Source organism: Ornithorhynchus anatinus, chromosome 3 (genome assembly GCF_004115215.2).
Source record: "Ornithorhynchus anatinus isolate Pmale09 chromosome 3, mOrnAna1.pri.v4, whole genome shotgun sequence".
Classification (NCBI taxonomy): Eukaryota; Metazoa; Chordata; class Mammalia; order Monotremata; family Ornithorhynchidae; genus Ornithorhynchus; species Ornithorhynchus anatinus.
Window position 1 is genome coordinate 8,162,055 of NC_041730.1, and position 22,875 is coordinate 8,184,929.

Sequence of the window (22,875 nt, forward strand, 5' to 3'; positions counted from 1 at the left end):
ACCACGCCCCCTCCGCCCTCCTCCCCCATTGGCCCGCCGGCCCGCCGCTCCTCTCTTCCTATTGGTCCAGCCCTTTCGGCCTTCCCTATAAAAGAAGGCGAGCTGGCCCGGGATTCTGAGTCGGATCGTCTGCCCGAGCAGGGTTCCGTCCTCCAAGTCCCACCGCGTCCGTCCGTCCGTCCGTCCGTCCATCCCACCCACCCACCGCATCCATCCATCCATCCATCCCACCCACCCACCGCATCCATCCATCCATCCCACCCACCCACCCACCCACCGCATCCATCCATCCATCCATCCCACCGCATCCATCCACCCACATCCATCCACCCACAACCATCCACCCACATCCATCTCCATCCATCCACCCACCCACGTCCATCCACCCACCCACGTCCATCCACCCACATCCATCTCCATCCGTCCACCCACCCACATCCGTCCACCCACCCACATCCATCCACCCACCCACATCCATCCATCCACCCACATCCATCCACCCACCCACATCCATCCACCCACCCCTATCCATCCACATCCATCCACATCCATCCAACCTCATCCACCCACCCTCGCACCTATCCACCCGCCCACCCACCCACCATCCATCCATCCGCGCCCAACCAGGACCGCGCGGCTCTACCAGGTATGGAGGGTCTGGGCCGGGGGAGAGGCCAGGGTCCCCTCCCGCTGGCCGGTCGGTGGGTGGACGGGCTCACCGAGACCCGGTCGTCACAGCTTCGAGGGCGTTGGCTCGGGAGCGTTCGTTCTCTCATTCGGTCGTTCTTTCGTTCGGTTGTGTTTCCCGAGCGCTTATTGCGTCCGACGGACGACCGCTCTCCCCGGCTTCGAAGCCTTTCTTTTTTATCGTTAAGTGCCTTCGGGTCGTTTCCGACTCGTAGCGACTTTGTCCAGAAGGGGCCGTCCTTTCTGACGGTTCTTCCGTTATCCTCGTCGCGGTCTCTGTTCGTCTCGCTGCCGGTCTGCCTCTCCCTCCTTTTCCCCGGACTTTTCCCGGCGTCGGCGTCTTCTCCGGAGAATCGGTCCCCTCCATCACGCGTCCAAAACGTGCTCGTCTAAGTCGGGTTATTTGGCCTCCCGAAGACCGCTTTGGCTCAGTCGGCTCAAAAATCCATTCGTTTGGTTTCCGGGCGGCCCGCGGGATTCGCCAAACCCTTTTCCCACACCGCCTTTCAAAAGAATCGACGTTCTCTCTGTCCTGTTTTTACTCTGTCCAGCTCTCGGATCCCTACGTCGTCACTGGAAACACCATAGAATTGGCAGTTTGTAGCTCTGGGGCGAGTGTTGCGTCGTCATATCCCGTGACTTTTCCCAGACTCTTCGTAGCAAGCCTTCCTAACATTAATCTTCGGCGTATCTCTTGACTACCGGTTCCTTTATTATTGACTATGGATCCCAGGGGACAAAAATTGTCAACTATTTCAATCTTCTCTCCGTCCGCTACTAATGTGTTAAAACTTCCAGTTGTCATGATCTTTATTTTCTTGAACATCAATGTAAACGATTTGAAAAAATTCAAATTGCTACTGTTCTCGTCCGGCCGTCTCCCCCGATTAGACCGTGAGCCCGTCGGTGGGCAGCGACTGTCTCTATCTGTTACCGATTTGTCCGTTCCAAGCGCTTAACAGTAATAACGTTGGTAGTTGTTAAGCGCTTACTATGTGCCGAGCACCGTTCCGAGCGCTGGGCTAGACACGGGGGAATCGGGTCGTCGCACGTGGGGCTCACGGTCTTCATCCCCATTTTACAGATGAGGTCACTGAGGCACCGAGAAGTGAAGTGACTCGCCCAAAGTCACCGAGCTGACAGGTGGCCGAGCCGGGATTCGGACCCATGACCTCTGACTCCAAAGCCCGGGCTCTTTCCACTGAGCCGTGCTGCTTTACAGTGCTCTGCACATTGTAAGCGCTCAATAAATACTATTGAACGAACGAATGAATCTTTCTGCTCAGTTGCTTGACTTTTAATAACGAGCTCTTCGGATCTTCACTTTCTGCTAGTTGGGTTGTATTAGAGCCTTATTAAAGGCGCATCTCCTCCAGGAGGCCTTCCCAGGCTACGCCCCACTGTCCCTCATCTCCCACTCCCTTCTGTGTCACCGTGACCTTCACCGTGACTTGCTCCCTTTGCTCTCCCTCGCCCCAGCCCCGAATTACTCGTTATGTACATATCTGTCATTTTATTTATCCCTTTGCTCTTTCTCCCTCCGGAGAAATCGATCATATTTAGTGAGCGCTTGTGCCGTGTGCAGAGCGCTGTACTAAGTGCTCCGGAGAGAACGGCGTAACAGAGTTGGCAGACAGGTTCGCTGCTTTCCCACGAGCTTTCAGCCTAGAGAATAGTGGAAAGGGCATTATTCATTCAGTTGCATTTATTGAGCGCTTACTATGTGCAGAGCACTGTACTTATTCGTTCATTCATTCAATTGTATTTACTGAGCACTTACTATGCACTGTACTGAGTGCTTGGAATGTACAATTCGGCAGTAGAGAAAGACCATCCCTGCCCCAGAACGGGCTCACAGACCGTGAGCTCGTCGTGGGCAGGGAATGAGTCTGTTTCCTGTCGTGCTGTACTCTCCCGAGCGCTTAGTACAGTGCTCTGCACGTAGTAAGCGCTCAATAAATACAACTGAAGGAAGAAGTGGAAGTCAGGAGAGCTGGGTTCTCATTCCCGCTCTGCCGCTTGCCTGCCGTGTGACCTTGAGCTAGTCACTTTGCTTCTTGGTGTCTCAGTTTCTTCATCTGTAAAGTGGGGGGTTAAATCACTGTTCTTTCCTCCTCCTCCTCAGACTGGGGACCCTGTGGGGAGAGGGGCCGTGTCCGGTCCAGTTATCCGGTATCTACCACGGTCCTTGGTGAATGAGTGCTTAACGAATACCTCAGTTAAGGGGTGGGAGGCAATACCGATTCTAATTCTAGTCCCGGCTCTGCACGTGTCTCCGGTGGGACCTCGGGCACTTCTCTGCGCCTCAGTTAACTCCTCCGTCGAATGGGAATTAAAGCGGCGAGCTCCAGGTCGGACGCGGACTGGGTCCGACCCGATCATCTCTTAGCACCGTAGTCCGGGGTCTGGGAACTAGCGCGGGCTTAATAGATACCGTAATTGAGCGGGGGGGAAGGGGCGGGGGAAGAAGCTGACCCTCTGTGGGGCGAGACCGGGATGTCTCGCCCTCCTGGGGAGGGAAGGGGAAGAGGGAAAGGAGAGCCTTTCCATCTCCATCTCGGTCCAGATGTTGAAGGAGCTAAGCCATCCGCTGGGGGCCCAAGAAGTCACTTCCCTTTTCTGGGCCTCAGTTCCCCCTCTGCGAAATGGGGATTAAGAGCGCGAGCCCCGGGTGGGACGGGGACTGTGTCCGACCCCATTAATCTGTACCCGTGCCGGTGCTTAGAAAAGCGCATGGTAAGCGCCCAACGAGTACCCTTATTAGTATTGCTCTCGTTAGGAGCCAACCTGCCGAGATCGGGCTGCCCGTTCCCTGGGTCACCTCTCCATTCCTCGGTGGTCAGATCGCCCCCCCCCCCCCCCACCCCCCCCGACCCCTTCCGAGCGCCGTCCTCATCCCTGTCCTTCGGAGCACTGTCCTCGTCCTTCGGAGCGCTCCCCTCGGGGACACCCGATCGAAAGGTCGATGGGTGGCGTTTGTTAAGCGCGGTCTATATTCAGAGCTCCGAACTAAGCAGCTGGGAGAGTACGACGGGGTCATCAGCCATGATTCCCTGCTCTCTAGAGATTACAATCAGGGTGTGGAGGCAGCTATTACATTACCGGAAGGGGAAGCAACCGAGTGTGAAGCATATCATAATAATCACGGTATCGATTAAGCACTTACCATATGCCAGGCGCCGGGGTGGGTACAAGAGAAGCAGCGCGGCTCAGCGGAAAGAGCACGGGCTGGGGGGGGTCAGAGGTCGTGGGTTCTAATCCCGGCTCCGCCGCTCGTCAGCCGTGTGACCGTGGGCGAGTCGCTTCGCTTCTCGGTGCCTCGGTTCCCTCGACTGTAAAATGGGGATTAAGACTGTGAGCTCCAAACGGGACGACGTGATTACCTTGCATATTAATAATAATAATACTAATGATGGCATTTGTTAAGTGCTTAATATGTGCCAAGCACTGTTCTAAGCACTGGGGTAGGTACAAGGTAATCAGGTTGTCCCACGTGGGGTTCAGAGTCTTCATCCCCAGTTTTACACATGAGGTAACTGAAGCACAGAGAAGTTATATGTATGTATGTATATGTTATGTCCCACGTGGGACAACCTGATTCCCCTGTGTCTACCCCAGCGCTTAGAACAGTGCTCTGCACATAGTAAGCGCTAAACAAATACCAACATTATTATTATTATATGTATCGTATCTTGGGGTAGATAGGATATAATCGGATCAGACCCAATCCGTGTCCCACATTGGGTTAACGGTCTAAGCGGGGGGGGGGGGGGCGGGGGAACGGGGATGGTCGATCCCCATTTAACAAATGAGGAAAACGAGGGACGGAGAAGTCAAATCATAATGTCGGCATTTGTTAAGCGCTTACTCTGTGCCGAGCACCGTTCTAAGCGCCGGGGTAGACGCGGGGGAATCGGGTGGTCCCACGCGGGGCTCACGGTCTTCATCCCCATTTTACAGATGAGGGAACTGAGACCCAGAGAAGTGAAGCGACTCGCCCGCGGCCACACAGCTGACGAGTGGCGGAGCCGGGAGTCGAACCCACGACCTCTGACTCCCAAGCCCGGGCTCTTTCCACTGCGCCACGCTGCGGACGACCCAGGTCGCCCAGCAAACGACTGGCGGGGTTGGGATTAGAGAAGCGGCATGGTGTAGTGGTTAGAGCACGGAGTTGGGAGTCAGAAGGTTATGGGTTCTCATCCCGACTCTGCCGCTTGTCTGCTGCGTGACCTTGGGCAAGTCACTTCCCTTCTCTGGGCCTCAGTTACCTCATCTGTCAAATGGGGGTTGGGAGTGGAAGCCCCCTGAAGGACAGGGGCTGTGTCCAACCCGATTTGCTTGCATCAACCCCAGCGCTTAGTACCGTGCCTGGCGCACAGCAAGTACTTAACACATAGATCAGAGAAATCTAGAAAACAAGTAAATTAGAGAAGCAGCGTGGCTCAGTGGAAAGAGCACGGGCTTTGGAGTCGGAGGTCGTGGGTTCGAATCCCCGCTCTACCCCCTGTCAGCTGTGTGACCGTGGGCGAGTCACTTGACTTCTCTGGGCCTCAGTTCCCTCACCTGTCAAATGGGGATGAAGACCGCGAGCCTCACGTGGGACGACCCGATGCCCCCGTACATCCCCCCCGGCGCTTGGAACGGTGCTCGGCACAGAGTAAGCGCCTAACAGACACCAACGTCGTTAACAGATACCACAGTTGTTATAATTATTATTATTAGAAGCAAGGTCCTCTGACTTCCAGACTGCTTCTCCACTGTTTTCAGATGCCTGGGACAAAGAGCCCCTTGCTGTTTGATCAGAGCGAGGATCGAGTATAGATCCAGCGCCTGGTCGGAGCAGCGAAGACACTCTGATTAGTTCAGATGCCCGATAGCTGGAAATCCTTTCCACCTGACCTACAGTGCGAAATGAGAGTCTGAACTCCTCCGAGGCAAGGATCGTTCTTTAAGCCATTCTTTTCACACAGTAGGGGCTCCGAATGGGAAGAGAAGTCAGCTGACCTGGTGAAAGGAGCCCAGGCCTGGGGGTCAGAGGACCTGGGTTCTAATCCCGGCTCCACACTTGGCTGCTGCGTGACCTTGGACGGGTCACTTCACTTCTCAGTGCCTCGGTTACCTCATCCGTAAAACGGGGATTAAGACCGCGAGCCCCGTGTGGGACGGGGGCTGCGTCCAATCTGATCGGCTTGTATCTCTCCCACTGTTCGGTTACCGATTTGTCCATTCCAAGCGCTTAGTACAGTGCTCTGCACATAGTAAGCGCTCAATAAATGCGAGTGAAAGAATGAATATTTAGTACAGTCCTGATACACGGTAAGTGCTTCACAGCTACCATTACAAAATGATGATTTTCATGCCAGGAGAGGGTGAACGTCGGCTCTCTCTCCCTTCCGATTGTGGAACAAATTGTGGGCTGCGGAATTTACGCTTTCAATATTCAAAAACAGGCTAGAGGTTCAGGGTTGGATCTGAAGTTGAGAAGCGCTCAATATAGAGCCTTTTGAGAAGCGGGGTGACCTAGTGGATAGAGCGTGGCCTGGGAATCGGGAGGACGTGAATTCCAATCCCCCTCGTGCCACTCGTCTGCTGTGTGACCGCGGGCGAGTCGCTTTGCTCTCTGTGCCTTCGTTCCCTCATCTGTAAAATGGGGATGAAGACTGTGGGTCCCACGGGGGACAGGGACTGTGTCCCGCCTGATTTGCTTGTATCCACCCCAGCGCTTAGAACGGTGCCTGGCCCATAGTAAGGACCTAACAGACGGCTATTATTATTATTAATTATATTATTATCTTGCAGCGGAGGAGCCCTCCGAACAGCTAAATTTAAGGCACCAAACTCCCAGCACGGGGGTGAGAGGGAATCCCCATCCTGTGATAACAACTCCCAAATTCTGGAAGGATAACCTCCCGCTATTTCTTGCCGCTCCGTTAATTCCGTGACCTCGAGAGTCCCGGTGGCTGACATCTTAGCTTAGTGTTCCGCTCTAGGAAGCATTAACAGATCTCAATGACCCTGCCCCAGACCAACCCAGTTTCCAGCATAAAATCTAATCTCGTGAAAGAACTCCTGCCAGTTTACCTCATTTTATCCTTGTCCTCTGGGCAGATGGGGCCGGTCCCCTTTAACCCTGAAATAAAGGCGTGTCCAAACCTGCCCTATTATATTCAACATTTCAAAGACCAGGGAGGTCAGCCTGACCCGGGATGTCCAAGGAGGTAATAGATAACGCCAGAACGGACAGAATGGCTGGTTCCAGAGTGAAAACGGGGTCAGGGGATGGTAGGAGGTGTAATCCTTGACCTTTAGTGTGCAAAATTCTCCTTTATACGTATAAAGTAGAAAAATGCGCCTAAGCAGACTAAGATTCCTTCAGTAGTACTTATTGAGCGCTTACGACGTGCAGAGCACTGTACTAAGCGCTTGGAATGGACAGATCGGTAACAGATAGAGACGGTCCCTGCCCTTTGACGGGCTTACGGCCTAATCGGGGGAGACGGACAAGAGACCCGAGAATCCGGTGCCTTCTCTTTGGGAAGCAGCATGACCTAGTGGATAGGGCACGGGCCCGCGGAGCCAGAAGATCATGGGTTCTAATCCCGGCTCCGCCATTTGTCTGCTGTGTGACTTTGGAGCGGTCACTTAACTTCTCTGTGCCGCAGTTACCTCATCTGTAAAACGGGATTGAGACTGTAAGCCCCAAGTGGGACGGGGACCGTGTCCAACCCAATTTGCTTGTATCCACCGCTTAGTACAGTGCCCGGCACATAGTAAGAACTTAACAAATACCATAATAATAAAAATGGCGGTATTTGTTTAAGCGCTTACTATGTGCCAAGCACTCTTCTAAGCGTTGGGGGGATACAGGGCGTTCGGGACGTCCCACGTGGGGCTCACAGTCTTAATCCCCATTTTACGGATGAGGTAACTGAGGCACAGAGAAGTTAAGTGACTTGCCCAAAGTCACCCAGCTGTCAAGCGGCGGAGCCGGGATTAGAACCCACGACCTCTGACTCCCAAGCCCGGGCTCTTGCCACTGAGCCACGCTGCTTCTCTAATAAGAATAATAAGGTGGGTATCTTGGCAGCACTGGGTGAGGGGGCATCAGTGGCATGGGATAGGGTAGATGCCAAACCAGAAACACACTTGTCTTGAGCTGAGGGTCCCTGGGAGAGAAGCTTGGCCAGAAATCCAGATCCCATAGGTTCGGTTTTTCTGCCACGGAGTCTGTTCTTCTCCCATTCCCTTCTGTTACCCACCCCCTTGCACTGTATTTGCATCCTTCATGCCCCCCTCCCTCAGCCCCACAGACCCTGTGTCCATATCTTTATTTTATTCATTTATATCAATGTCTGTCTCCCCCTCTGGACTAGTGGGCAGGGAATGTGTCTACCCACTCTGCTGCACTGTATTCTCCCAAGAGCTTAGCACAGTGGTCTGCAACAAAGTAAGCGCTCGGTAAGTCTGATCGATGATCGACTGAATGCCACGCTACTGAATTATCGGGTGACCACGTCAGCTCACTCACGCACTAAAATGTAAAACGCGAATATGTTCCGTGCCTTCTTTCTACTTCACGAAGCCTCTTTGTCCTGGGTATTCTCTTCTTCCTTCCCGACCGGCCTCCTGTTGGTTCTCATTACTTTTCTTTCTTTATGGTATTTAAGTGCTTGTTAATGTGGAGTTGCGTCCGACCCGCGGCGACACCATAGGCGTACCTTTCCCGGAAAGCCCCGTTTCCACCTGCAGTCGTTCTGGTAGTGTATCCATAGAGTTTTCTTGGTAAAAATACAGAAGCGGTTTACCATTCCCTCCTTCCGGGCAGTAAACCTGACCCTTCGCCCTCGACTCTCTCCCCTGGCGTTGCCGCCCAGCCCGGGGGAGTTTTGATTTGTAGCGGCTTGCCTTCCACTCACTAGCCACTGCACAGGCTAGAAATGGAATGGATAGGCCCCTACTTGTCTTTTCCCTCCGGTAGTCGTGCCCGGTACAGTACTGGAAACTCTCCAGGCGCGACCCTGAGCGGGTTAAATGCTTACAGCGCGTCAGACACCGTTTCGAGCACTGGGGTAGATCCAAGTCAATCGGTCCGGAGACGGTGCCTGTCCCACATGGGGCTCAAAGTATAAGGAGGAGGGAGAACAGGTATTGTTTTCTCCATTTTGCCCTTAAGGAAACCGAGGCACAGAGAAGTGAAGGGACTCGTCCAAGGTCATGCGGTACGTAAGAGGTAGAGCCGGGATTAGAACCCAGGTCCTCTGGCTCCGGGCCTGTGCGCTATCCCGTAGGGCGTGTTGTTTCACTGGTCATCTCTGTCTGTGCCTCAGTGGCTGGCTGACTCTGTTGATGTCAATCAAACGATGGTATTTATTGAGCACTTACTGTGTGCGGAGCACTCCACTAAGCCATCGGGAGAGTACAGTTCAGCAGAATCAGCGGACATGTTACTGTTAGGAATGAACCTGAGTGTACCGAGTGCTGAAGGGAAGAATTTAGGGTAAATGCGAGGTGATTTTTGTTGGAGTCTGATCATGGATCCCAGAGAGGAAAGAAAACAGTGTGGTGTTGGCTAAAGCAGTGACATTTACTACCGACCGGTTTCTTTCCTGTGACTTTGGTTTATCAGTAGAGGAAACGTGATGAGATTTTGCAAACGGTTCATCTCCTATTCAAGGCAAATCTATAGATATATATTATGGAGAAGGATAGATTGAGGCATAAAGATTTTCAGTACAGACATGTTACAAGTTAGCCAGTCACCCATCTTGACGGGTCGAGGGGTTAGTACAGCAAATAAATAACTGAATAAACGTACGTAATTTATTTAGGAGGCATTTGTGCTTCGGTATTGGGTGAGCTTTGCAAAAGAGCCTAGATAAAGTGAGATCGCTTTGAGCCGATCAAGGGTATTTACTGAGCGCTCACTGAAGGCAGAACACTGTACTAAGCACTTGGGAGAGGACACTACAGTAATAATAATAATAATGTTGGGATTCGTTAAGCGCTTACTATGTGCAGAGCACTGTTCTCAGCGCTGGGGGAGAGACAGGGTAATCAAGTCGTCCCACGTGAGGCTCACAGTCTTAATCCCCATTTTACAGATGAGGGAACTGAGGCCCAGAGAAGTGAAGTGACTTGCCCACAGTCACACAGCTGACAAGTGGCAGAGCCGGGAACCGTAGAGTTGGCAGTCGTGTTCCCAGCCCAAAGAGAGCTTACGGTCTAGAGGACACACTTTCAATCGAAGGGGAGAAAGAATTAGCGGGGGCTTCTGAGAAGGAGTGGTCTAGAAAGTTTAGAGGAGACGGTTGGAAACTGTTGAGGATAATAAAGCGGTAAAGAAAAAAAACAAATAGAACAGAGAGGAGACCTTTGTCCAGAAAAAGACTTTGGGCACCTTATTGAGAGCAGTCGTGGAGATGGGAAGTGGGAAATGTATAGATTGGACAAGGTTTCAGAAGAGAGAGGAGAGAAAATGCAATTAGTGAAGCAAACTGTCTCAGCTTTCCTTAGTGAAAGGCGAACACTTTGATCTTCCTCTCCCCCTCTAGACTGTAAGCTCATTACGGGCAGGGGATGTGTCTGTTTACTGTTATAGCGTACTCTCCCAAACACTTAGTCCAGTGCTCTGCGGACAGTAAGTGTTCAATAAATACGATTGGATGAATGAATGAATCTTCCCATGGTCTTATATCATGTCTTTTTCACTGTAATACCACGATGGCGTGAGAAACTCTCCCTGCAGCCCTGTCCCGAATTTGAACTAACCGAAAGGCAGTGATCTTTGAGACCCTTCTTCGGTGCTCTCATAACTGATCTTCAAAGCTGATGTTCCCCCCGTGCAAAATAGTGCTCTAAAACAGTCTAGGTTATTTTAATGTTTATTTGCTTTGTTGTGTTCTCAGCTAACCAAGATCAATTTCATCATGATTGAGGATAAGGAGAACAAAGACCATTCTTCAGAAGGAGGGAGGGCGGCTGTCGTTTTTTCCTTAAAGAATGAAGTTGGAGGGCTTGTAAAAGCTCTTAAGCTCTTTCAGGTAAGCGTCTCCGAGTTTTGGGGTAACGGTTTTTACTAGAAGAGGGTCCCCCGACAGTCATTTTCTTAGTTCATTTATTTACGGGTAGGGATCATGCCTTTCCTCTTTCATTGTAGATTTTCCAAGCACCTAGTTCAGAGCTCTGCACACAGTCGCTGCTTAATGAATACTAAGGTGGTTTTTTTCTCATTCCCCTTGCTCTGAGTTTCACAGTTCTACTCTCCCCATCATTTCCTTCCTCCTGCACCCTGTCTTCCCACCTCCAGAGCCACCCCCGGGCCCCGAAACCCAGATGGACTTTTGGGGAGGATTCCGAATCACTGGTTTACTTCTACCAGAAGCGTAGGGTTAAGAATAGGAAATACATTCTCATCCCTCAGAGGATGATAATGTTATCATTTCAGCAGCAGCCCCCGTTTAAACTGAGAGGGTAATATCAAGATAGAGAATCGGACTCTTCCGGCATACTAACTGTTTCATAATTCCCTATCCCATCCTTGTTTATTGAATTTCGCGGGCATCACTAAAGCAATTTCCTTTCAAAAAAGCCCCAAACCCAAAACTTCAAATTGCTTTTGGAACAAGGTACTAGTTGTCTTCAGTCAGTGGGCTGAGAAATGCAAAAAATTAATTTCAGTGCCGGTCAATTCTGACCCTTAGGGTATTTGGAACTCGCTAAGGAGTGATTCCTTTAGAGTTTCATGGCTATTAAGGTATTGTCCTCAAGCATACCCTGAACATTTCTTAAAATGGGGATAAAGGCCACAGTCATCCAAGCCCTCTTCCATCACAGGTGATCCCTGTGCTTGGATCTGTGCCCTCTATTCACCCCTTCCTCAGCCCCACAGCACTTATATACATATCTGTAATTTATTTACATTTACTGTCTTGTCCCCACCTTTAGACTGTGAGCTGTGGTGGGCAGGGAAGGTTTCTACCAAGTCTGTTATACCGTACTCCCAAGTGTTCAGCCCAGGGCTCCGCACACAGTAATCACTCAATAGATGTGATTGATTCGACCCTGAAAATAACAATCGCTTCGCTCTTGTCAGAGAGGTAAAATATCATCAACCTGGGTTCTTTCCCAGGAAACTCAGAATTTATCCCTTTGAGACTGAGGCAAGTGGTTTTTAACAATCTATTTTTGGAATCAGGAGAAGCATGTAAATCTGGTGCACATTGAGTCTAGAAAATCAAAGAGAAGAAACTCGGAATTTGAGATTTTTGTTGATTGTGATACAAACAGAGAACAGTTGAATGAACTCTTTCAATTGTTGAAGTCCCACACCAATGTGATGTCGGTCAACCCATCAGTGAATTTCATCACACAGGAGAATGGTAAGGAAGAAAAATATTCCTATCGTATGTATATATATTATAGACATTATATATAATTATCATTTTGGAGGGGATTCATTTTGCTGCAAGGGAAAAAAAAAAAAACCCTGGGAAAGAAAGTATTCAGTCTACAAGTTACTTGTGTTGGGCAATAATTTATATACTTTTTGGGGAATTTGCGAAGTGCTCATTATATGCCAAGCGTCGCGGTAGCTACAGGTTTATCAGGTCGGACGCAGTCCCACATGGGGCTCACTGTCTAAGTGGGAGGGAAGGGGATTGAATCCCCAGGTTACAGATAAGGTAACTGAGGCACAGAGAAGTTAAATGACTTGCCCAAGGTCACACAATAGTCAGATGGCAGAGTTGGGATCAGAACCCAGGTCTTCTTACTCCCAGGCCTGTTATTATTAGTAGTAGTAATGCTTGGCACAGAGCGCTTTACAAATTCCATTTTATTATTACTACAGTCAGTGGTATTTACTGAGCACTTACTATGTACAGAGCACTGTAATAAGTGATTGGGAGAGTACAGTGCTACAGAGTCAGTGGACACATTCCTCTACCTATACCTGTGAGATATACATGGTTCTTTAGGGGGTATTTAACACACCCCTTTGCCCGATTTTCACGAGTAGAGTTCTTCTGCTTCACTCTTGAAGTTAAGTAAAAATTCCCCCGAGATGAGTCTGCATGGAGCAAGTGACTGGGAAGAGGGAAGACCTGATAAACTTCACTTGAAATGTCCATTTTTGACCCAGATGGCCCCTGAGCAAATCTGTCAGGCAGAACAAATCGAAAGCCATGTAAACCTTCAAGGAGGGTAGTGATAACTTTCTCAAAAAAGAAGAACACATTAAATGAAACGAATACCCTAAAAAAGTGGTGGGGATGCCACTGGAATAAAGCTCTCTGTTTTGAAATCATCATTATTTGTCTGGTGTAGATGCAGCTTCGAAGCCCCAGATAATCTTTTAAGATACTACTGAAGCAAATGCTGTTTGTCTTTCTTAGGTAATTTTGCCCCACCTGAGATATTTCCGTCTTTATTTTCAGATATGGAGACCGTCCCCTGGTTTCCTAGGAAGATCTCTGACTTGGATAAGTGTGCCAACAGAGTTTTGATGTATGGAGCTGAATTAGATGCAGATCATCCAGTAAGTAGAAGCCCTGTGGCCCAGTGGATAGAGCACGAGCCTGGGAGTCAGAAAGATCTGGGTTAGAGAAGCAGCGTGGCTCAGTGGAAAGAGCCCGGGCTTTGGAGTCAGAGGTCATGGGTTCGAATGCCGGCTCGGCCACTTGTCAGCTGGGTGACTTTGGGCAAGTCACTTAACTTCTCGGTGCCTCAGTTACCCCATCTGTAAAATGGGGATGAAAACCGTGAGCCCCACGTGGGACAACCTGATTCCCTTGTGTGTACCCCAGCGCTTAGAACGGTGCTCGGCACATAGTAAGCGCTTAACAAATACCAACATTATTATTATTATTATTATTAATAATCCTGGCTCTGCCACTTGTCTGTGATCTCGGACAAGTCATTTGACTTCTCTGTGGCTCAATTCCCTCGTGGGGAGGAAGACCGTGATCCCCATGTGGGACACGGACCGGGTCCGACCTGATTAGCTAGTGTCTACCCCAGCACTCAGTACGGTGTCCGGCACGTAGTAAGCGCTTAACGAATGCCATAAAAGGTAGGTCTTTTTCTCCAACTTTTTCGTAGAAAGACCGAAAGCAGACTGTCTCACCCGCTACGGGGTCAACTCTCCATAGTCTAAAGTATATTCAGAAGCACAGACTGAATGAAAGTTTGTTCTAACGTGGATTTTGGGATCGTTTCAGTAGATATTTCTCCAGGTAGTTGTAAAACAGTAGCTAACACGCTATGGTTCACCCCGTCATTCAGTTGGGTTTCTTTGTCCCAGAAACAGACTCTCTCCAGAATTGTAGTTTAATGAACTATTTCCTGACCAGTTTCCTTTATCTTAAAATTGAGATCTTTTTAGGAACCAGCATGACATTGACTTTCCTATCAGTAAAGGAAACCTTAACTGATATTGTCCCAGTGACCTTATCAAGTCGCAGTTACTTCAACAATGCTCTCTCTGTGTGTAACCAAATGATTCATCGATCATGGGGGAAAAAACGGCGATTTTGTTACTAAATCAACTAGTTCCCCTTCAAGAACTTTTTTCTGACCTGCCTTGGGTTTGATTTACTATTCATTATAATCCATTCATTCATTTCATCAGTTCATATTTGTTAAGAGATGGGCTTCTCCTTTACACCTGAACTCATAGACAAATTTATCCCGTCGAATTCAAAGGAGAACTGAAAGCTCATTAGGTTATATTGCAGAAGCCCAAGTGGAGATTTGAGACAGTCACCTGGATAATTCAAAACAAAATGAAGGCAAAAACATTTGGGGAGCCAAATTGATTATTCATCATTAAAAAAAAATCCTTATTAGTGTATTTTTTTCATTTTAGGGGGCACATTCTATTTATCGCTATTGTTTTTGTCTGTCTCCCCCGATTAGACCGTAAGCCCGTCAGTGGGCAGGGATTTGTCTCTATCTGTTACCGAATTGTACATTCCAAGCGCTTAGTACAGTGCTCTGCACATAGTAAGCGCTCAATAAATACTATTGAATGAATGAATGAATGAATAAAACAGTAACTACAATACGCAGATTAAGGGCCAAAGAAAAGCTCAGTGAGAATCGCCTATAGAAATCTCCCCGAATCAACAATTTTTATCTAATCATGTACTATTAAATGACACTGTGGGATGATGCCTATTCTCCGTGCGCCAAACTTTTCAAAGTGTTTAAACCTGTCTTTTCCCCCCCAAATCTCAGGGTTTCAGAGACAACGTCTATCGAAAGAGAAGAAAGTATTTTGCAGACTTGGCGTTGAACTATAAACAGTGAGTCTGATTATCATAAAACTGTCTCTTCCAACTTTGAGGCAAGGCTGAAGTAAATAATTGAAGCATAGTTAATGCTCCACTACTTTAAATGGAATTGAAGCGTGCATGTCAATTTTCAATTCAAAATAACACATTAAGGGCAGGAGCTTGATTAACAAACCAAATGTACTGAATGAAATATGTCATGGAGAAGGTCTTTCTGGAAATTTTAGTGAGTAAATAAAATCTGTGGTATCCTGTTGGGGGTCAGTGTGTGTTTGGCCTTCGATCTGTAGTGGTTTCAAAAGGAATATTTTTCCTGTAATAATTTTGTATTTCAAGTCTGTATATGAAGATATTACATTGGGTTTTCAGAAGAAAGAGATTTTGCTATTGAATTCATCCCCACAGTAGTCTCTTTGGGCCATTTCCTCTTGCTCGGTCTACACATATGAATTATTCTGATAATTCCGGTCCCCCAGATAGTTTGTCCTCCACTTTTCATATATTTCAGCAGAAGGGAATTTGTTTTTCTTTGCCTGAAGTAGCACGATAATCCTGGCCAAAGTAATTTTAGGCTTCATTTATTGAAATTATTTATTTGGGTAGCTGTGTACAATTTGGTAGGTGTGCCTTACTCGTGCCTTAGTCCTGAAGCTTAAGAATTGAGGTTCTTCTGTCGTTCCTCATGACAGACTTCATCCCGACTCTGCCCCTTGTCAGCCGGGCGACTGTGGGCAGGTCACTTCACTTCTCTGGGCCTCAGTTCCCTCATCTGTAAAATGGGGATGAAGACTGGGAGCCTCACATGGGACAACCTCATTCCCCTGTATCTCCCCCAGCGCTTAGAACAGTGCTCTGCCCGTAATAAGCGCTTAACAAATACCAACATTATTATTATTATTATTATCCTTTCATCCTTGTAATGATAGAGGAATGACAGAAGGCACTTATGGGATTATTCTTGGAATTCCAATAGAGAACCCAAAGTTACAGTGTGTTCTTTGTATTCACAGTTCATTCATTCGATCGTACTTATTGAGCGCTTTCTGTGGGCAGAGCACTGTACTAAGCACTTGGGAAAGTACAGTAATTAAGAGAGACAATCCCTGCCCACGACGAGCTCGTAGTTCTACAAGGAGAGAGGCTAAGGAAATTAAAATGTAGACTGCAAGCTCGTCCTGGGCGGGGAACGTGTCCGCCAACTCTGTTGTATTGTATTCACCCAAGCGCTTAGTACAGTGCTCTGCCCGTAGTAAGCGTTGGATAAATACTGCTGATCGATCGATTCGAATAAGGGATCGTGCTTTTCTTTCATTCGGTCGTATTTATTGAGCGCTTACTCCGTGCAGAGCACTGCACTAAGCGCTTGGAATGGACAATTCGGCAACTGATAGAGACCGTCCCTGCCCAGTGACGGGCTCACGTGATCTCACAGACCATGACTCCCCTTGGAAATCTAGGAATGAATCCTTGGTTTACGATAGCTATTCGTGAATGGCATTAAACAGACTTGAGAAGGAAGTGGACCCACTGATAGCCAGTTTAAGTGGAAAAAGTTATGGTGGATTTAGGAGTTATTTCTGCCCTAAGCTTTCAGAAACCAGGTATCTAAGTTGGCGATAGGCAACTGCCGCCTTCGGAGCAGGGCTTGGCAGGCCGCCGGGACCTCAGAGAATCCTGTTGCCGTTCCCGGAGCAGGTGCTTGTAAAAATAATTGCTTCCGGATAAGTCGTCTTGTAGGCCGTTAAAATCCCTTCTCGTTTCGTTCAGCGGGGACCCCATCCCTAAGATCGAATTCACCGAAGAGGAGATTAACACCTGGGGAACGGTGTTCCGTGAGCTCAACAAACTCTACCCGACCCACGCCTGCAGAGAATACCTTAAAAACTTACCGCTGCTAGCCAAACGCTGTGACTATCGAGAAGATAATATCCCCCAGCTGGAAGATGTATCCCGGTTCTTAAAAGGTGAAACGGCGATTTATAGATCATTAAGTTAAATGCTATGTGTCGATCCTGCCATTTTGCGGGAAGGAATAAAATTTTTTCGAGTCAAGAGTGAAGTGAACGTTGGTACAGAAGACCAGGTAGCTCGGGGGAAGGAGGAAGAGTGATGGGAGTGATTTAATTCTAGCTTTTTTTTTTTTTAAATGGTATCTGCTAAGCGTTTACCCTGTGTCAATCATTATACTGAGTGCTTGGGTAGATCCAAGGTCATCAGGTTGGACACAGTCTTTCTCCCACATAGGGCTCACAGTCTAATTTGGAGGGGGGAGGCTTTAATCTCTATTTTACAGGTGAGGTAACTGAGGCATAGAGAAGTGACGTGAATTGCCCAAGGTCACACGGCAGAGAAATGTTGGAGCCGGGATTAGAATCGGGACCTTGTTCTTTCCTCTAGGCCCAGCTGCTTCGAGTTCACTTTTTGTTATCCAGCCGGCCTGTAATTCTACGCGTTTATATTGATTCATTCAATAGTATTTATTGAGCGCTTACTATGTGCAGAGCACTGTACTAAGCGCTTATGTATGTACTAAGCGCTCATCTATGGCTTTTCAGAACGCACTGGCTTCTCCATCCGTCCCGTGGCTGGTTATCTGTCACCAAGAGACTTCTTAGCGGGTTTGGCGTTCAGAGTTTTCCACTGCACTCAGTACGTGAGACACAGCTCAGACCCCCTCTACACTCCAGAGCCGTAAGTTTGGTTTCTTTCGTGTTTTTCCGATTTAAACGTCCAATGGCTGTCATTCTGTCTCACTGGACTGGGTTTTGATTGGCCGGGAAGGGTAACGCTGGGTCAGATTTGGTTCAATTTATTTTCCAGAGATACCTGCCACGAGCTCTTAGGTCACGTCCCCCTTCTGGCCGAGCCCAGCTTCGCTCAGTTCTCTCAAGAAATCGGCTTGGCGTCTCTAGGAGCATCCGACGAAGCTGTTCAAAAACTGGCCACGGTACGGATCGGAAGCTCCAAACCTATAGTCTGTAGCCCCGGTCTTTACACTGGAGACCACAGAGCTCTGTTCGAGACCCTGAAGGAATTCTATAACTTGGTTGAGAATTAGTCTTCTAACCAACGTTTTATTCATCATCATAACTGCGGTATTTGCTAAGCGCTTTTGTGCCCAGCATCGTACTAAGTTCTGGGAGAAGATACGAGATAATCAGGTTGGACACGGTCCCTGTCCATTATGGGATTCACAGGCTAAGCGGGAGGAAGGCCAGGTATTTAATCCCCATTTTATAATTGAGGAAACTGAGGCACAGAGAGGTTAAATGGCTTGCCCAAGGTCACGGAGCGGGCAAATGGCAGAGGCAGGATTAAAACCTAGGTCCCCTGACTTCCCGGCTCGCGCTCTTTCCACTAGGCCACACTGCTTCTAATGTTTTTGTACATTTTTCTTTTTTGCAGTGTTACTTTTTCACTGTGGAGTTTGGCTTATGTAAACAAGAAGGGCAACTGAGAGTCTATGGTGCAGGTTTACTGTCCTCCATCGGTGAGCTCAAAGTAAGGGTTGAACGACCTGACAGTGAATCATTTTCATCTGTTTTTTGCTGATATGGCAGGGAATGTCACCTGTGGCTAAAAGCCCATCTGGGAAACGAGTTTTGAAGAACGCTGCACGTCGTATGCCTGAACGACACATAATCCTCTCAAGAAAGATCCTAGTAGCTCCTTTGCAACTTCGCTTTGGCTTTAAGAAAATCGAGATGGGTTCGGTATTCCTCACCCTCTATACCAGTATCCACCTCAGGTTGCATCGGGAATATCCTCCTGAGAAATTCCGACCCAGAGGATGGTCACAGAATTTCTTGGAAGATGCTTCCTAAGCAAGCGACGTGGGCAGCTTTTACTTCTGTGCCTTGTTTACTGGGCTGGTGCATTTTTGTGCGATATTAATAACGCCGTCCGAATCCATTTTACAATGGGCACCAACGAATGAATCCTTGCGACAATCTGATTCTATTAATATTTTAAAAGTGTAAAACAATGTTGTGAAATTCATTCAGTCATTCGTATGTATTGAGCGCTTACTGCGTGCAAAGCACTGTACTAATACAATATAACAAAATAACAATAAGACAACACTGTGCTAATACGATATTGTACTAATACAGTATAACACACTCCTGCCCACAATGAGCTCGCGGTCTAGAGGGGGAGACAGGCATTAATATAAATGAAGTAAATCGATAAATTACAGATAGAGACGTACGTGCGGTGAAATGGGTCCTGTCATCTAGTGACGGCTCAGCCTGTCGGTAAACTTTAATATGCGGTGCACGGTGAGGGAAGGCGCTGCTGTCTCTTTTCGATCGACTGAGTCTCGATCTGTCTTTCAGCATGCTCTCTCCGGACTCGCCAAAGTAAAGCCCTTTGATCCGAAGGTCACCTGCAAACAAGAGTGCATTATCACCACTTTCCAGGAAGTCTACTTTGTTTCTGAAAGTTTCGAAGAGGCAAAGGAGAAGATGAGGTAGAGTCCGCCTTATCTCATTCTCTGCTATTAAAGGCAGGGTCTGGCGATGGTGTCTGACGGGCACCTTACGGAAGCAACCGGGATCTGTCGGGCTTCTTTGTTATGGTATTTGTTAAGAGCTTACTTTCGCCGGGCGCTGCGCTGAACGTTGGGGGAGATGCAGGTTAATCACGTTGGACACTCTCCGTGTCGCCAACGGCGCTCACGGTCTCGATCCCCCTTTTACAGATGAGGTAACTAAGGTACAGAGGAGTGAAGTGACTTGCCCTAAGTCACGCATCAGGCAAGAGGCAGAGTCGGGATTAGAACCCAGCTCCTCTCTCAATTGCTTTTTCTTACTGTCCCAGTAGTGATGGTTTGGGGGGGGTTGGGGTGGGTGCATGAAGATGGAGACAAATGAAGACTTGGTTTTCCCCCCCCGGCCAAGCCCCGGAACTCCTCACAGAGGCCCCTTCCCACCCACTGCTGATTTCCTGGCAACGGTGATGAGTTTGGCCATGGTTTGCCCTCTGTCACGGGCCCAGGACTGTGACAGATGTAACAAATATCTCTAAGTACAGCTAATAATAATAATAATAATAATGATGGTACTTGTTAAGCTCTTACTTTGTGCCGGGCACTATACTAAGCACTGGAGTGGATACAAGGAAATCGGGTGGGACAGAGTTCCTTTCCCAGATGGGGCTCACAGTCTTAATCCCCATTTTACAGATGAGGGAACTGAGGCTCAGAGGAGTGAAGTGACTTGCCCAAGGTCACACAGCAGACAAGTGGCAGAGCTGGGATTAGAATCCTGGTCCTTGGGACTCCCAGGCCCGGGCTCTATCCACTAGGCCACTCTGCTTCTCTTTTAGCTACGTCCTGTTCTGAGGCTCCTTCATCTGTCCTGGAGCACAGTTTAGGTTTCATGCTTTGGGATGTCACCTTTTTATGTAATTATTTCTTTATTTCTATGATATTTGTCAAGCGCTTACTATGTGCCAGGCGCTGTCCTTAGCACTGGGGTAGATACAAGCTGATCGGGTTGGACACGGGCCCCCTCCAACATGAGACTCACAGTCTTCATCCCCATTTTACAGTTGAGAAAACTGAGGCATAGAGAAGTGAAGTGACCTGCCCGAGGCAGATTAGTGGCGGAGCTGGGTTTCGATCGCAGGCCCGTGCTCTTTCCGCTAAGCCACGCTGCTTCTGCACGGATCCTAATGGAAGCAACGCGACTCAGTGGAAAGAGCCCGGGCTTGGGTGTCAGAAGTCATGGGTTCGAATCCCGGCTCCACCACTTGTCCGCTGTGTGACTGTGGGCACGTCACTTCACTTCTCTGGGCCTCAGTTCCCTCATCTGTAAAATGGGGATGAAAGACTGTGAGCCTCACGTGGGACGACCCGATTACTCTGTATCTCCTCCAGCGCTTAGAGCAGTGCTCTGCACATAGTAAGCGCTTAACAAATACCAACATTATTATTATTATTAGTCTCTGGGCCTCAGTGACCTCATCTGTAAAATGGGGATGAAGACTGTGAGCCCCATGAGGAACAACCTGATCACCTTGTATCCCCCCCAGCACTTAGAACAGTGCTTTGCACATAGTAAGCGCTTAACAAATACAAATATTATTATTATTATTAATGGATGGTTGGAAAATAGGGATCTACAGCAGCCTTCTCCTGGAGGGTCAGGTGTGATTATCTCTACGCAGACAACACCTTGCATTTGATTTCACGACGTGAACGCCAACTGTGTTCCAAGCTGGGTGAGAAGAATGTGTCCACTCTTAGTGAACACTCAAATGAAAGAGGAAACTCAAATGAGCAGGGTTTTTTTTTTTTTCTTTCCTTTTTGAGGAAGTTATTTAAAAACGTCTCCATCCTACATTTTTCCCTGGCTCTCCTCAGGCAGATTCATTCTTCTTTCTCTGGTCGTTTCTTCAAACAGGGAATTTGCCAAGACAATTAAGCGTCCCTTTGGGGTGTACTACAATCCGTATACCCAGAGTGTGCAGCTCCTCAAGGACACCAAGGGCATCGCCTGTGTGGTGAACGAATTGCGGCACGAACTCGACCTCGTCGGTGACGCCCTCACGAGAATGAGTAGACAACTTGGGGTCTGAGGTCGACTGCCCCCGGTAACTGTCACGGGCTTTTTCCTATTCTAGGCACGGGGCAAAATTCCTCCTCCTTTTAAACGAGAAGACAACAGTTAGGTAACGGCTACTTGAAATAACATCCCTCCCCTCCCCGAGCACTCGGGTCTTGTTAAATGCTTCGAAATTCTGACCATCAAAAATCTGAGGAAACGAAAGTCCTGCTGGATATTTAGAAACCGTGTAATCGTATTCGAATGGCTTTTGGAGATTGTTTGAAAGGCACTTCCGAGTAACAGCCCCCAAAACAAGACTTTGCCGCTTAACTTTCGCTAATAGAGGCATTGCTGAAGAATTAGTTCTTTCCCTTTACTTCCATTGGCTTATTCATGTAAATGAGCGGATGACATTGAGAGATCGGGGGTTAAAAATACACCACCACCCATGCCTCCTAAAAATTAGTTTCCTATTGATTAGATAATGAGAAACAGTTGGAAATTTCCATTTTTATGGGCACTCAGTTAGCTTGTATCATCTAGGCTGGAAGCTCGTTGTGGGCCAGGGAAGTGTCTACCAACTCTTACATTGTACTCTCCCAAGCAATCAGTAAAGTGCTCCGCACACAGTAAGCGCTCAATAAATGCGATCGATTGATTGGTATTACCCCAGTACTATTTCTGTTACGACTTGGTGAGATCCATGAGCTCCCCGAAACTTTTTTTTTTACCCTCTCATACTCAAAGGGAGACCCCCGTTCTCCCTCTCTTTCCTTGTTTGTTTGTTTTTTATGGGGTTTCCGTGCTTACTCTGTGCCAGGCACGGTTCTAAACTCTGGGATAGATGCAAGCTAATCGGGTTGGACACAGTCCACGTCGCACACGGGGCTCACGGTCCGAATCCCCATTTTACGGGCGAAGTCGCTGAGGCCCAGAGAAGTGAAGAGACTCGCTCAAGGTCACAGAGCAGACCTGTGGCGGAGTTGGGATTAGAACTGGGGTCCTTCTGACTCCCAGGGCCGTGCTCTCTCCAGTAGGCCATACTATTTTTTCAATGGTGCGTCCCCCTTCCGATCCTCGCGGCCTTTTTCTGGGTTCCGGGGCTTTGCTCCACACCCGGTCCCCAACTTGAGCCCTCCTTCCTTGGTTCCCACCCGCTTTCCAGCTCGGATTCCCCTCCGGCACCTCATGCCTCCGGTTCTTCATCCAGACGGCCATTTGCAGCTTCCGCTCACTCCCATTTGGAATCATTCTTGCTGTCAATCAATCAGTGGCCCCCGTTTGGAATCATTCTGGCTGTCAATCAATCAGTGGCGTTTACTGAGCACTTAGTATGTGCAGAGCAC

The 22,875-nt window shown here is 48.5% G+C and overlaps 1 protein-coding gene across 2 annotated transcripts; it reads left to right on the plus strand.

Annotated features, from left to right (window-relative positions):
• The first annotated feature begins 572 nt into the window (after window positions 1-572).
• Window positions 573-22,320, plus strand: TPH1 (tryptophan hydroxylase 1). Of its 2 annotated transcripts, none has more exons than XM_029059817.1 (11): window positions 573-646; window positions 10,593-10,727; window positions 11,882-12,065; window positions 13,122-13,222; window positions 14,923-14,990; window positions 16,746-16,942; window positions 17,534-17,669; window positions 17,799-17,925; window positions 18,384-18,479; window positions 19,316-19,449; window positions 21,386-22,320. In XM_029059817.1, exons 2-11 carry the CDS (start codon window positions 10,614-10,616, stop codon window positions 21,558-21,560), a joined length of 1,332 nt encoding a protein of 443 aa, XP_028915650.1. In that variant the 5' UTR covers window positions 573-646; window positions 10,593-10,613; the 3' UTR covers window positions 21,561-22,320. The 2 variants fall into 2 exon arrangements, with proteins under 2 accessions (XP_028915650.1, XP_001519524.2); XM_001519474.5 differs by lacking the exon at window positions 573-646 and adding an exon at window positions 8,884-8,906.
• The last annotated feature ends 555 nt before the right edge of the window (window positions 22,321-22,875 follow it).

Bases quoted from the DNA above. Each gene is read 5' to 3' on its own strand.
- TPH1 (XM_029059817.1), top strand. From the start codon at position 10,614: ATGATTGAGGATAAGGAGAACAAAGACCATTCTTCAGAAGGAGGGAGG. The intron at 14,991-16,745 runs GTGAGTCTGATT...CGTTTCGTTCAG, and splicing joins TTGGCGTTGAACTATAAACA to CGGGGACCCCATCCCTAAGA. The intron at 18,480-19,315 runs GTAAGGGTTGAA...TCTGTCTTTCAG, and splicing joins CCTCCATCGGTGAGCTCAAA to CATGCTCTCTCCGGACTCGC.